The following is a 16,414-nucleotide window of genomic DNA, read 5'->3' as shown; positions in this document are numbered from 1 at the left end:
TTTTCTTTAAGCTTCATTGGCCTATTCAGATTTTAAATTATAGAGGTTGCGTGCTCACATGTTAACCGCGGAGGTTGCACATGTTCAACCACAGAGGTTTGTATCTTTCAGCCTAATAGACCATAGTCTGCACAACCAACTACGGAAGTTACATGCTCGCATGTGGATCATAAGAATTGCATGCACTCGACCACGAACATCGCTAAATTTGTTACCTAATTGGTTGCTTCTTGAAGAACACAAATATTGCATTTGCTTCAACTAGGGAATGGACTGAGAGAAAGGAGGTGAGATGTAGGCTAAGAAAAGGAGAGGGAAAGGTTGGCATCTCTCAAGAATAGAGCAAAGTGAAAGGATTTTGGAAAAGGAGTCGTCGTAGCGTAGGTCTATATAGGAGGGGCTTCACTCCGTTTCGAATATAGAAGTAATAAAAGATATGGTTTAGTTTACACAGCACATAAAGTATAATTTCTATTAATCAAGCAAGAGGTAAGGAGAGGAGAATGAACTAAAATAGGTTGATCATTGTCGTGTGAATGGGCGAGTCCTTGGCCGTGGATTCTGCCCAGGGGAGCCGGTTCAACTCCCTCCAGAAGACCACAAAGATCGCACTGCTTCAACTTGATCGTCCCTAATAATACATTTGACCATAAAGGTCACACACTCACACGTTTACTGCCGAAGGTACATGTGCTTAACCATGGAGGCCACTCTCTTCCAGTTTGACCAACTTGTCAACACACTTGATCGTAGAAGTCAGGTGCATATTGTTAACCATGGAGATTTCAGCATTTCAGCATATGCAACCTAGAAGCTATATGTTACTAATTGCTCATCATTAAGAGTCACATTCTTAACGTGCTGTCATACGATCGTGACCAAAAAATCAATTAATTTCTTTACCACATGAAGGTACTAAATGTAGATAGCACATCCTGAGTTATTCGCCACGTGGAATAATTTGTCATATATGTATCTAATTAGACCGCCACATAGGCTAATAGTGGGCTGATCCGATCGAACTATGATGCATTACATTCTTTTGACTGGATAGAGAGTATGGTTTGGTGGTTGAGGAGGAAACCCATTATGGATACTCCGCAACACATCCCTGTGAACATGATGGACAGTTTGAAATATGGAGAGATTATTAGACACACTTTTTGTTTGGAGTGTAGAGAAATAGACAACAGTCATCAACATCACTTGAGGGCGGATGTCACCAAATTAGCAAGCTGTAGCACCTTCAAAAAGGTCCGAAATCTTAATTACAAACCAGACATAAATATGTTCAAATCTTGGCTGCTTCTCCCTTGGCCTCCTCCTGATTCACATCTGTTTTTTCTCCACGTGTGGAATCCTCGGTCCTTTCTCCTTTAATAATCTGCCCAACCTTCACATATTTCTCCATGAATTTATACTCCCAATCCTGTAAAACTTCAAGTTCAGATGGACTCAGACCTTCAACATTTCCAGTAAGGTCATTGGGCTCGAAAGACATGAGAGCTAAGGCTCGGCTAGCATCTCTCCCTGCAAACAAGGAATAAGGTCCACCAGGACCATAAAACATCCTACACAAGAAAATAAAAAACATCATGAATTTGATTCGAACCTTAAATGAACATGCAAACTTCATAACCAACAGATGTTAGGAGAGGACAAAAGAGAACAACAAAATGCGAGGTATTAAATTTATATCTTGACATATCTTTCAGGGTTCAACAGAAAAAGCAAAAATTCTGAAACAGTACAGAAATAATACATTTCTCACGATAACAACGAAAATATTGAGCAAACATTCACTTAAATTCAATGAAGCAATAAAACAAACACAGAAACAATGCCTAAGCTATTAGACTGCAATAAACAACATATACAATGAGAAATGGATGTCCATAACATTCTTTTACATGGTGACTCAGATAACTAAAGGCCAGGCAACAAAAAATACCTATAAATATAAATAAAAAATTATCACAATCACACTGTTTTAATCAAATTTATAATATTAATACTTTCAAGTTTCACTGATTAAAATAATAATGAAAATTACATGAGTTTTTTTAACCTAAATCCATATATGAATCAATTTTTTAATAAAAAATGGGGCTTGGATGAGTGTTAAAAGGTTAACTTCAAAAAAATATGCACAAATTCAAGGGGTAACGCAATTTATACAATTTGAAATTTTGAGGCAAATACATAGTTCATCCACAAAGCGTTCTAGGTTGACGATCTCCTTCATGTACCTGAACTCCAGTTTGCATAATGAATTGATGTTATTGGGGGGAAATGTAGGCTAGAGCTGAAACTATAGTCAAAACAGCCAACAATGAGAAAAAGTAAGTTTCTGTAAAATGAGTATGCAACAATATTTTACAGTAAGCTAGAAAATTTTTGCACTAGCCATGGATGGACTAGTTTCTCATCAAAGGGGGTGCCCCTAAGTTTTTGTTATTTCAAGATGATAGTCTTTAAATTAAAACTTAAAGAGGGATTAAGTTCAAAACTAGCAACAATGGCTACATTAGAATTTAACAATTTTAATACAAGTACGAGCAAGTGAAAATACATGCTGTGCTGTTTTAGTTAGGACACTTTTAAGGAGAACCCCTGGGTAACATTCATGGACAAACAATATTACAAAGAGACCACTTGGGTGTTATATGATAAATGCAAACTGACCAAACAAAGGAAAAAAAAATTACAAGACACTGATAACAACCAACTTTACTTTGTAGAGATAATAAATGCCGTGATGTTAATAGACAAAAAGTTCATAAAGCGAGCACATATGAGATGTGGCTGTTGAGATCGATGAGAGGTAAGTGTAAGAAAGACAAAGTTTAAAAAAATGAGTAAATCCCTAGAAAATTAGGAAATAGCTACAGTATGAGATAAAGTAAAGTTTGTTTGAGATGGCTTTTTTTGTAAAGGAGCACATCATTAGTGTGAAGGAGGACTAATGAAAATTTAGGGCTCTCTAAAAGGAAACACATGCCTGAATAAGGATTTGAATTGCCAATGATGTGATGCTGACAACAGTGATGGCACTAAAATCATTGTTGTAGAAATCAAAGTTGCAAAATAGCACTACATTCCTCACCGAAATTGCACAATGATCACAATGGTCCACATTAATCATAAGAATGTCCCTAGAAGCCATAATAGAGTCGTATACATCCAAAGTGGGCACACCAACTAGGATTAGTCCATGATCAGGTCATCAAACCCACCAAAATAGATTGACCCCATAACAAAATAGCTTGATCATGGGCTCGTCATACTAAGTGACATAGTTGGCGCCGTCAAAAGTCTCTAAAATCACAAAGATTATAATGAGACCAATTTCACCTTTAAACTAATAAACAAAAGTTTATTAAGAGAAAAATTTGAAAGTTACTCCTACTCTAAGTGATGAGGACATCACAAGCATATCCTTCATGGTGTTCCAAGGGAGAAAAAAACACTAAGATTCATTGTGGATGGACGGAATATGGACATGAAGTTTATGGATGAGCATTGTTGGAATGTTATTGGGTCATTATATTTCATGTTTTTATTTAATTTATGTTTATGAGCCTATTTTAGTGTTTAGGAGTAATTGAGGTTATTTTCATGTTTTATTAGACTATAGTGTTGGTATAGGTGTTTGATAATTTCATACTGGTTTTTTAATGAGTTTGCATAGGCTGAAAATTCAAAGGAAATAAAGTTACAAGGTTAGGACATAGATGGTATTTCTGCTTTTGTTTTATTTAAGTTATTTTAAGTTTAATTAAAACCATTGGATCTCCTTATTTTAGTTGGATGGTTGAGATTAAATTTAGGATTTAGAGAACATTATAAATACTTGCTTCTTGCTATAATTTTCTTTAATGATGAATAAAATTGAGATTGAAACTTTGATATTCCCATTAATGGTGTGGTGTGAGGCCATTTTGGAGTGAGTCTAAGGTAACGTTTGTTTTCTCAATCGATTTCTCAAACATTATTAGCTTGCTACCCCATAAATAAGCACTACTTATTTGACCATCTTCACATTAAAATTGAATCTAGAAATCTGTTTTCAACATCTAACTGAAACCCTAGGCTAGAGGAAGACTTGTCTTCCATTGGAACCTATTATTAGTACTTGAATAGCTATTACTGTGGGATTGTAATGAACCTTAGTGTTATTTTGATTATTGCTTGGATTCTCTTGCATATACATGAATGTATGAGCTAATGATTTATATTTGCATTCCTAATGTTAATTCAGTCTAATCTCAGACTTTTCATCCCAGGGTAACATTCACGGTCCTGCATCAACTTTGGTGTCAGAGCTTAGGTTTCTTGTCGTCACACATTTAGATTAGGATTCATAGAGATTACCTTATGCATAGCATTAACTTCTAGGAAACCATAATCTTAGGTTGCATATGTCCACTCATAGTGTTAAGGGTGACCATCTCGAGAGGGATCTCGCTGAGCTTACCCAAGAAACCGTGTGACTCAAAATACCATTGATATCAATGCTCACTTGACCGCTTTGGAGTCTGCCTTACAGAACAACCCTAATGCCTTAGATGACACTAAGGTCCATATCAAAGCTCAAGGTAGAGGTCTAGATTTAGGTCAAGGTGGAAGACGAGGTAGATTACCTCCACCACGACATGTTGAGGTTCAAGATCCTTATGATCCCGATGATAGAGTTATGCGTAGCGTCAAGATTGAGGCCCTAAACTTTGATGGACTTGACCCAAAGGTCTTTTTGACAGATTATTAGACATAGACCACTTTTTAAGTGACATGAGATGTCTGAAGATCATAGAGTGAGATTTGCCAAGATGAAAGTAATGGGCCATGTCAAACTCTACTGGACTAATGTTGAACGTAGAATTGAGAGAGTTGATGAGTATCCCATTGTCAACTGGGCTGAGATGAAAGAGAAGCTCAAAGAGAAATATCTTCCCGTCTTATCAAGAGAGACTTCTAGACCAATAGCAAACGTTTCACTAGGGATCAATGATTACGAAAGAATACATCACAAAATTTGATGAATACATGATGTGATGCGATATCAATGAAAATCCCCTTGTGACTCTAAATTTAGAATGGGCTTACGTCCTGAGCTCCAAAAAGAGCTCATTCCCCATGACATTAGCATGTTAGATCACACCTATCAGATGGTGCAAGAGTTAGAGAGGTATTTGAAACCACAAGTAATCAATCAATTTGATCCTCGTGGCCAAGAGTTGCAACCTATTGTTCTTGGAACCAGACCTAACCTAGGAAATCCACTACTTAGGAATCAGACAAGCACTACTTCCAATGTCAGAAATGACAAAGGAAAAGCCATAGTTGGTGAACATCAACGAGGGGATGACAAAGAAAGAAGTTACAAGTGCCATGGTTATGGTTATGGACACCATGCATACCAGTGCCCCTCTAGAGACACCAACAAAGCATTGTTGACAGATGAAGTAGAAAAAGATGAAAGTGAACAGGATGGACTTGATGAAGTGATGAAGGATGGACAGTTAAGTGCTTGAGCAGCGTAGCTAGTGAAGTAGGGAAGCCTCTCTTCTACATGGACAAAGCCACTGAGGAGCTCACAAGGCTGACCTATGCCAGAGTTTGAGTAGAAGTTTTTGTTGATAGAGAGATCCCTAAAACCTTGTACCTAAGAATGAAAGGGGTGAGGATTGCTGAAATTTATGTAGAGGTTGATTGGATGCCCCCTAGGTGTCAAGGTTGAAGTGTGTTTGGGCATATGCAGGCAAGGTGCCCAAGAAAGGTGACTAAGAAGAAAAATTGGGCAGCTAAGAAGCCTGAGGTAGGTGGATCAAGTCTGGTCGTTAAGGATGCTAACTGGGAGAAAGCTCAAGGGAAAAAATAGAAGCAGCAAGATTCTAAACCTGAGTCCACTCTGGCCACCCATGAAGAGGTGAATGAAGTTACTAAAGTGCTAGAAGCAAATACTGAACCCAATGCCAAGAAGGATGCTTCCCAATCTCCCTCTAAGGTTGATGGGAACAACAGCAATCAAGCTAAGCAAAACACAAAGGCAAGAGGAAGTAAAGAAAACTCCAGGGGCCAAGGTAAGGCAGGTCCTAAGTCCCCCCAAGGAACTAGCAAGAACCAAGGAGAGGGAGCCTATACTCTTAACAAGCAAAAATCCATCCTTAAGGCTTTCAAGTTTAATGTCATGAACAGATTTGGCCCCCTCACTAATGAACCCATAGAATCGAATGAGGAAGGCATGTTCTCTCAAAAGGAAGTCTGTGGGTGAGAAGGACCCAAAAGCTACTATAGGCAGACCTGACTTTCAGACTCTCAAAAAAGGAGTGGTGGAAACCAGACAGAGACTAGAGTATGATGCTACAAAAAAACAAAACAAAAGCAACCATGGCTTGGGAAGCTCCCCCACCTCCTCCCAATGATAATAGTTGCATAGAATATTAGGGGTCTTAATGACCTCCTTAAGCAGGTGGAGGTCAAGAGCCTTATGTCCAAGGAAAGATGTGATGTGATGATAATTATTGAGACTAAAGTCAGAGGCCTTAAAAGATATATGGTGATGACTAAGATTAAGCAGGGATGGAGTATCCTTGATAACTACAATCAAGCCCTTAATGGGAGGATCTGGATCTTATGAGATCACCTTAAAGCTGATGAGCAGCACATCAGAACCAAACAATTAATGTCCTTGTTGAGCCTCAAGGAGAATGTCCTTTCTTCTTACTATTGTTTATGGCTCTAATAATCAGGTTGAAAGGAAGGGGCTGTGGAGGGATATATCAGCCATGGCTAGTTATGCAGCTATGCCCTGGATGGTGCTTGGTGACTTCAATGTAGTGCTCTCCGCTAATGAAAAGGTAGGGGGGAGAATTATCAAGTCTACTGTGAGCGGCAATGGAATGTGTCCAAAACCTGACCTTCTAGACCTCAAGGCTCGAGGGTGCAAGTTCACTTGGAATAACGGTCAAGAAGGGTGCAGAATTTGGTTAATGTTGAGTGGGTGGACTCCTTTAACAATTCTGAAGTTGTTTTTCTACCGAAGGGCATCTCTGATCATAGTCCGATCATTGTCAACTCTTACAGACTTGTGAGGTCAGGTGTCAAACCCTTCAAGTTTACTAACTATTGGGCTAACTTGGAGGGATTCCTAGAGATAGTCAAGGAAGCCTGGGACTACCCGGTGAGGGGGAACCGCTTGTTTCAAGTCGTTATGAAGCTGAAGAGGGTTAAAGCAAACCTCAAGGCCTAGAATAAGAGTAAGGAAGGCAACTCAGCTGATGAGGTGATTAAACTCAGAGCAAACTTGGCTAGTGTTCAGCTAGACCTACAAGCCCAACCTCTTAATGTTAATCAGATGACTAAAGAAAAAAAGACCCTCTCTGACTTTGTTGTTGCTACTAAACATGAGGAATCTACTGTTAGGCAAAAATCGAGGGTCCTCTGGCTCAAAAATGGTGATAAGAACACTAAGTTTTTTCACCAATCTCTTAAAGCAAGGAGGACCAGCAATGCCATCTAGGCAATTAGAAGAGAGATGATGGGAGGATCCTTACTGGTGATGCTGAAATTGAGGAGACTGAGTTATTACAAAAGGATCCTGGGGGAAGATTGTAGAGAGTCCATGAATGATAACTATGATGAGGACATCCAATTCGAAAGTGCCTTATCTGAGGAAGAGTCTGACTTCCTTGGAAGAGATATTAAGGCAGCTCTCTGGGATATGAATGGAGACAGCTCCTGGGCCTGATGGCTTCACTGCCCACATCTTCCATGCCACTTGGGAGATAACTGGTAAAGTTGTTACTGCTGCCATCAAGAGTATCTTCAGGAATGGTAAGATTATCAAAGAAATCAATGCAACTGCTATTGCTTTGATCCCCAAGATTGAGATGCCAAAATCTCTTGACAATTATAGGCCAATTTCCTATAGCAATGTGATTTACAAGTGCATTGCCAATAGATTAAGGTCTGTGATCCACAAGCTAGTTAGTCCAAATCTATCGACTTTTGTTAAAGGGAGAAGAACCATTGATAACATCCTTCTCTCGCATGAGATCCTAAGGAATTTCAAGAGAAGCTCTGGTGCTTCAAGGTGTGTTGTCAAGATTGATCTCAAAAGGCCTATGACAGTGTCCGGTGGGAGGCTCTCAAGTTGTGTCTCCTCAAGTTCAACTTTCCTCAGTCTCTTCTCTACTGGATCTGGACCTATATTACCTCCCCTAGATACTCTATTTTCATTAATGGCTCCCTTAGAGGGTTCTTCTTGGGCAAGAAAGGGCTTAGACAAGGGGATCCTATGTCACCCTATCTTTTTGTTATCATTATGGAGGTTTTCTTAGTGCTTCTGAGTAAGGAAGTTAGAGTAAAGAATTTTATCCTTCTCCCTAAATGTAAAAAGCCTGAGATCTCCCATATGTGCTTTGTGGATGACCTCATGGTTTTCTTTAGAGACAATTCTAAATCTCCTACTGCTTTGATGAGGGTACTTCACAAGTTCGCCAATTTTGTAGGTCTGGAGGTTAATATCAACAAGAGCAAGTTCATTATGGCTAGGAGTTCAGTTACCCGTAGCAATATGGTCAGCGATATGCTGGGGTTCAGAGAAGGTGAGCTTCCCATGAAGTACCTTGGGGTTCCCCTAATTCCTTTTAGGTTGAGAGCTGCTAATTGTGAGGCGCTTGTCCTAAGGATCACTAAAAGAATGCAATCCTGGAAAAGGAGATTCTTTTCCATTGCTGGTAAGCTGGAGCTCATTAGGCCAATGCGTAGCTCTATGCAAGTCTACTGAGCTTCTTGTTTTCTTCTTCCCAAAAAGATTACCAAGCAGATTGATCAGGCTTGTGCCAAATTTCTCTGGATTGGTCCTAAGATGGGTAGGAAGATCCACCCTGTTAGCTGGATCAATGTTTGCAAACCTAAAGACATGAGAGGCCTGGGTATCACTAAACCTGCCATGTGGAACCAAACAACTATGTTCAAGCAGGTTTGGGATGTTGCCTCCAAGAAGAACAATTTTTGGGTGAATTGGATGTGGCAAAATAGAATCAAAGAGAAGCACTTTTGGATTATGAAAGTTTCCCCCAACTCATCTTGGGCTTGGAGGAAAATCATTAAGGCTAGGGAAGAAGCAAGCCAGTTTATGCGCTACAAAATTGGCTCTAGGAGGAATGTCTTGCCGTGGCATGATCCTTGGCACCATGAAGTGTTGTTGGCCAGGTATTTCCCCCAGCATCTTTATGATTCTAGGTTGCATGCTCGAGCTTGTGTTAGCGCTCTAATTAATGATGATCAGTGGGATCCTCCTTCTCTCCCCTCGTAAACTATTGTGTCATGGCCTTGAGGAAATCATGATTGACAAATTCTCTACTAATCGGCTTATCTGGACCCCTAGGCGAAATGGTGCCTTCTCCGTTAGTTCGGCTGTCAAGAGCTTGAGACAAGATTCTTCCCCCACCCAATGGGCCAAGCTTGTGTGGAGCTAGGGAGGAATAGCAAGAAACAACTTTGTTACTTGGCTGGCTTTTATGGAGAGACTTTAAACCCAATCTTTTCTTCAATCGAGAGGGATGCACATTCAATCCCAATGTATTTTCTGCATGAATGCCGAAGAACATGTGCAACATTTGTTTGGAGAATGCAATTTCTCTAAGGAAATTTGTGGCAAACTACTAGGTAAATGTGGCATCAAACGAGCAGTTATGGATTGGCTGAAAGAGACACAATGGCTGTGGGCTACCTCCAGGAGCAATTCCTTTGCTGCCAACATCAGGAAATTGTGTTTTAGTGCCTTCATTTACCATGTTTGGCGTGAGAGGTGCCGAAGAATGTTTAGGAATGAAGCTTGCTCGCCTCGAAAGTCCTCAAAGCCATTACTTGGGACATCCGTGAGTATTTTTCTGCAAATAACTTCCAAGTTCCAGATGATCATGCTAATAGGGACATTGTTGATAGATGGAACTTAGAGATTTCCTTCAAGACCAGTGTGCCCATCAGCTGTAGATGGAAGCCTTCGGATAGGGGATTTTGGATGATAAACACTGATGGTTCTTTCAAAGGAGCTCTAGGGGAGCAAGGAGCCATTATTAGAGACGAAGAAGGGGCTGCCATAGCAGCATGGGCTGAATGTTGTGAGGGTAAATCTGTTTAATGGCATGAGCTTAGAGCCATTCTTGGTGGAATGCAACTTGCTGTCATCCTTGGGGGTCAAAAATCAATTTTTTTTTTCCATTTTTCTATGTCGATAGGCCGATGTCGACATAACCATGACAATAGAATTCTATGGACATAAACAAAATCAAGTTATTTTAAAATCATGTTTAAAATGGATTGGGCTGCTCATATTCTAAGATTATTGCTTCTTCTATCATGAAATCCTCATTGAAACCTTCATAGATGCTAAATGAAGAAGAATGAATGAATGCTAGAGAGAAGCGGAGGGCAGAGGAAGAAGAAGAAGAATGGATTTGGTAGGTAGGTGCACTTAATAGGCAAAGTGTATATTTTTAAGTGTTATAACATATTAGAGAATCACTAACCCATATATTCAAAGTTCTCCATCAAATTGGCATCTTCTGCAAATTTGAAGGTGAAAGTCCCCTCCAAATCACTTTGAACACCAATCAGCCCCTCTTTAAATCACTATTCAATCTTTAAAACACTATTCATTCTCTTAAAAGAATGAAATTGGTTGGGAACAAAAATGGAATTTAAAAGATGTTCCATGAAAAGAGAAGAAAAGACCTGTTTTTTGGCCGTGCACTCAGACAGGAACTCAACCTTAATCCGACATGCACTTCTTTTTTTTTTTAAATCCCTAAGAATCATGAAAAAAAAAAAAAAAAATTCTTGTACTCTATATAAACTTAATCCCAAAATTCAGACGGGCAACAGTAATAAAACCCCCAAATTTCCAAAATAACTCATCATAAACCCTGGAAGCCCACAAAAACCTATTACAAATTATACATTGACAGCAATACAAACTTCAAATGAAAGAAAGAAAATAAAAAACGGAATCGCCACTTACCTTGACCTGGAAACGTCGTATATCTGACCTTTAATGGCCATCAACAATGGTTTTTTAGGATCTGAACCATCATAAGCTCTAAGTTGTTGCTCAGTAACGTCTCCCAACTGAACAGGATCAGCCACAGGAAATGAAGACGAAGAAGAACCCATCTGATGAAGATAGTTAGCTCTTAAGGCCTTGAAATCTTCTGGGACAACAAACAACCCACAAACCAGGCGGTAAACCCCATACATCAAAGCAAGGATCGTGAAGAAAGCTATCGGAGATAGGCCTGTGTACACCTCAATTGTCTCCATTAAAGTTGAGTACAACCCCATTTTCAAAGACCACCAACAACTGAGCACAAGAAGAAGAAGAAGAAGAAGAAGAACCTGTTTGCTTTGCTACCTGGCGTGGAATTTGAATGGGTCATAATCCACTTCACGAATATATATACATATATGGGCTGCATTGGTTCTCCCTCTTGAAAAAGAGCCGGCTTGACTCCTTGGAGCAATCCTAACCGTAGGATCAAAATATTATGAGAGGTTAGGTAGCCGTACCAATTAGACATGAGGGGCACGTGCCTTACAAGTGAAGACATACAAATCAGAGTCCGCCTAGCACCAAGTTTGTAAGGATTTCACCGTTGGTAACGCTTCTTCGACTCACCTCACGGCATCCAAAAACATGATCCGATGCTTTAAGGTTGGTTGAGGGATCAAATTCTATCAATTTAAAAAAAAAAATAGTTATTTTTATGGTTGAATTTGATTTTTAAGTTTGGGATTTATGTCGATTTTTGATAGCAGCTCAATTCAAAATCTTAGATCTTGTTCTAAAAAATTGTTTTTTTTTTTAATCTAAGTTTTAGATGAAACTTAGAAGGATGTTGTGCTAGATATTATGATGTAATAATCCATTTGGGCAAAACGACCCTTAGTAAGATTCAAAACAATATTATTTTTCAAGAAAAATACTTTTTACTAATTTAGTAAAATTTTAAATCTTACTAAGAGTTGTTTTGCTAAAATGGATTGTCACATTGGCAATCCCACAACATACCTCTAGATTTCTTAGAAAAACTAATAACCAAATAAAAATTCAAAAAAACAAAAAAACAAAAAAAATTCTTTTTGACTTCATACAAGGTTTTGAAAATGGACGGTTACCAAAATTCCAAGAAACTCCTAAATTCAATGGTGAAAATTTAATCTTTAAAAAAAAAAAAAAAATTTGAAAATTCTTAGAATTTTGTCCTTTACAACCTTGAGGCGTCAGATAATGTTTTTGGATGCCACAAGGTGAGCCCAAGAACCCGTAGTAAGGGTGGAATCCTTACTAAGTATGGCTAGTTAGACTCTTTTTTCAATATTTTATTGTTCAATTCAATATGCTTGAAAAAAATTTAAGGAATAATATTTTCTAATATGACATTACTAGTTAATAAGTCATTATTTGTAATAAGTAAGATGACAAATGCAATGGATAAGGACTTCCTAAGCCTTTCTCACTTTAAGGTGTGTTTGGAATAGGGAAGATCCACAAAGTTGGAACTATAAATCCTTCGTGTAAGCTCTAACTACCTTATTTGAAGTGATAATTTCATGGAATCATCTCGTAATATCATCCTAAAGCTTTTATTAGGCAGAATTACAATTACAATTGAAAAGGGTCAAAGTCACAACTCTGTCCAATTTTAGTCCAACACAAACTCCTCTAAACTCTAATAAAAATTCTTACTCTCCTTTTTCTCAAACTCTCTAAACAAATCGCTTCAAAGAGAAATATAACAACATACGAAAATTCATCCCCTCCAACTCTGGCAAAGGTAAGCTCCCTCCTTCTCTCTTATCATTTTCTCTCTCTCTTTTCTCTAATATTGCAGATCTTGATAAGGTATCTCTCGTCATTTTCTTTAAGCTCATGTTTCTCCTTAAGGTTTGGTGCTTGGATCAATTTCGATAATCGGCAAAGCAAGTATTATATAATTTTCTTTTGGAAGTTCCCTTAACTCTTTCAGAATTTATTACTAAATATTTTAAATTTTAGAGGAAAAAATCTAGAAATTACTTAACAATCGAAGTACATCTCAATAATTAAGATTTAAATCAAATAAATTGAAATTCAAAAATGAACGTCTTGGCTTGAACGTAAGGACTATCTCTAGGTCGACTGGAAAAATGTGACGCCCCACCGAACACTAACACAAATCCTCATGTCAGATCTCTAGGTACTAGGTGGCACCTCAAAATTTCGGCATGCTCTCCTCTGTTTATATTAGCATTCCAAGGCGTCCAACCTGCACCTGATAAACGACATACAATCCTACATATAACAAACAAAATATAATACTAGCGGAAGCCTATATACGTCTAATCACATAAGATAGATCAGAGTGCGGAAGAAGAAAATTATATATAGGATTATATAGGAATTCCTCACTCTAACAAAATTCTTATCACTCATAATAAAATCTATATTACTCTCAGATAAATTGACACCACTAGGGGTAATAACCCCAATACTCACCAAGTGACGAACTCTGGCTGTCCATCTGACCCACCAGATGATTCTCACTCGTGCCCTATACCTGCCTCGTCAAGCTTAGGATCTAAAACTAAAAAAAATGGAGAAGGAAAGGGTGAGTAACAATGGTTACCCAGTAAAGAAGAACACAATTTCTGCCAATAACCTTTTCTAACATGAATGAATAAGCATACTAAATCATTTTAAAATCTGTAAAATTTTACAAAAGAAACTATGATTAACTGGTACATATAACCAGGGATGAGCAACTAAACATTTTAAAACTCACATTACATCGATCATCATTACTCACTATAACATTATCTTTTTATACAAATCTAATTGATCAACTGTAAACATTAAACATGGATTTCATTTTATATATCAAAATAAGCAACAAATACATAATACACAATGGTGGAGTATTGGAATTAGAGAGTTGGAATTCACGACTGGATCGCTCCCAGTCGGGACATGATGTTACAATTCTTCTCTGATTTTTAGTTCCTGATTGTGTGTTTGGTCGCTGTTTACCACGCTTGGTTGACTATTTATCTGGCTCAGGCTGGCCGTTTGACGTGACAGTAAGCAATGGGTCTCTTTTCGATGTGTCAGAACGTTCGACTACTATAGATTGTTAGTGATCACTGACTAATCATCTTTGTCTATGCCTATTAGGCGTACATGTGATTCCCAAATGTACAAATCATTCATATACGACCACCTTTACATTACAAGTTCACTAGTAAAGATAGAGAGGAATAAATCCGGATTCCAGTTGTGACTCCACTCTCATACGCGTCCCATACCACGTATGAGCTTGGTGGTCCCTACCGTACATCCCAGGATAGTACACCACTCCAAATGATATGACGCACTATCCCTTCAGGCATTCACAGACTCTTTAACAGCTCACAAAATAGTTACATATATATATTATTTTCATTTGAAAACAAAAGAGAAATTAACAATACAAGGTTGAGAATGGATATCTAGTTTCCTACCATGCAAACGTGGCCACCCGACCTAAAATAAATAACATAACGAAAAAATACACAACGCCTCGCGCTAACAGAAATTTAAATAAACATGCAACCATTAACATTATTCCTGGATATCTGTTCACCAACCTACACACAATACAACAACGTAAAATGTAGACATCACCCCTCGGGTGTGACTCTGACATTTTACCGTTTCAAACCCTTTTTCTCTTTTTTCGATTTTTATAGTTTTCAATCTCTTTAATAAAATATCCATTTTCTAATATTCATCAACTCAATATGAGTTTATTGAATATTAAATCACATTTTCCAACTATAGAATTTATTTTTATCAATAATATTGAAAAAAAATACAAATTTTATATCAAAACGGGGTCCGAGCAGTGCACAAGACCCAATTTATGGAAATAACCCATTAAAATATCCTACTCACGTATAATTTGTTAAAAATACAATTAAACATATCAAACATGTAATTTCTGGTGTGAATTTTTAAAATAACAAAAGAATTCTATATTTTGGAAATACATCAAAAAATTTCTGATAAAATTCTAAATGCAATTTTCACAATCTACAATTACTAATAGAAATTGAGGGTTCCTTACAATCTCTAGGCGAAAGAATCGAAGCGTGTGCACGGAAATCGAGGCAATCGGTGAGGAAATCGAGATGGATCGAACTTCGAAGCGGTTGATTTTCGAAATCGACCCGGTGGTTTCGAAAATCTCGACGTGGTCGTCCTTTCTCCCTTCTACGACAGAGGACGGTTTGACCTCGAAACGTATGAAATCCGAGGTCGAAGTTTCGAAGTTTCCGTATATAAATACGGCTGATTTTTGACGATATCGGTTGAAATAGAAAGTGAAACGAAAAAAGGTTGGGTGGGTATTATAGATGTCGAGACTGCGAATCTTTTTTCCTTCTGCGGCGGTCGTCGACGGCGAGCCGTTTGCGAAAGATCTGAGGTAAAAGATTGGAAAAAAAATGAATTTTTCCATTTTCTATTTGTCACGGCTGTATGTACGAGTTGGGGAAGATGAGATATATGAAAAAAAATTAAATTTTATTTATATAAAAGTTGGGACGAAATCGATATTTCGCCTATTGTTTTGATCGATGATAACTTGGCCATCCGGACTCCAAAACTGACAAATGAATATTCTATTTCACCTAATTTTTTGTTCCAGATCTAATGGTATAGTCAATTTCTACAAATTCTGTCTCTAGCAAAAATTTACATTTTTTGTCTGAGATGACCCCTAAACTTGACGTCGTTTTCGTTTTTGACAATAATTCGACTTCCTGATCTCCAAAAATGACAAATAAATAGTCTATATTCAATAATTTTTCGTTACGAACCCAATGGTATAATCAAATCTTATTAATTCTTTCTTTAATAAAAAATCACTATTTTAGCCTGGTCCGACCCGGTAATCGAGGATTTTGCAACTTTTATATTCGGACTCGCATTTGAGCGTGCTTACAGGCTAAAGTATATTTTTCGATCATTTTGAATCCAATGGTAATGTCAGATTCCATTAAAAATGATCAGAAACATCCTAAAATTTTACTCATAAGTCCTACTTTCAAGATTTTCTTAAAATTTCACTATTTATTTTTCCTCGAGATACGAATTGAAAACTTGGGATCTTACATTCTCCCCCCTTTAATAAAAATTTCGTCCTCAAAATTAAAATCATACCTTATCGAGCTCTGTCGTGATTCCACTAACACGACATGTATAATAAATAACACTTATTTTCGATTACCATGTATTCTTAGTCCAAAACTTAGTTGATTTATAACTCATAGACTTATGTCTCCAATACTCCGTCAACCCAACACATTCATTAATTAATCACTCTAATTC

At 37.7% G+C, this 16,414-nt stretch overlaps 1 protein-coding gene across 1 annotated transcript; it reads right to left on the bottom strand.

Annotated features, from left to right (window-relative positions):
* Positions 1 to 1,129: 1,129 nt before the first annotated feature.
* On the bottom strand, positions 1,130 to 11,443 carry LOC147396391 (membrane steroid-binding protein 2-like). Its single transcript, XM_086450413.1, has 2 exons — positions 11,030 to 11,443; positions 1,130 to 1,571 (listed from the first exon to the last, which is right to left on the bottom strand). Exons 1-2 carry the CDS (start codon positions 11,347 to 11,349, stop codon positions 1,292 to 1,294), a joined length of 600 nt encoding a protein of 199 aa, XP_086306539.1. The 5' UTR covers positions 11,350 to 11,443; the 3' UTR covers positions 1,130 to 1,291.
* Between the last annotated feature and the right edge of the window lie 4,971 nt (positions 11,444 to 16,414).

This window comes from Akebia trifoliata, chromosome 8 (assembly GCF_017979445.1).
Source record: "Akebia trifoliata isolate Shusen 1 chromosome 8, ASM1797944v1, whole genome shotgun sequence".
Lineage (NCBI taxonomy): Eukaryota > Viridiplantae > Streptophyta > Magnoliopsida > Ranunculales > Lardizabalaceae > Akebia > Akebia trifoliata.
Note: the sequence above shows the minus strand (reverse complement) of the source record. Positions and strands in the feature narration are given on the sequence as shown.

What these genes read in the sequence shown, in the direction of transcription:
- LOC147396391 (XM_086450413.1), bottom strand. Translation starts at nt 11,349, where the DNA reads ATGGGGTTGTACTCAACTTTAATGGAGACAATTGAGGTGTACACAGGC. An exon ending in TACGACGTTTCCAGGTCAAG is followed by an intron (nt 1,572 to 11,029) that starts GTAAGTGGCGAT and finishes TTTCTTGTGTAG; the next exon opens with GATGTTTTATGGTCCTGGTG.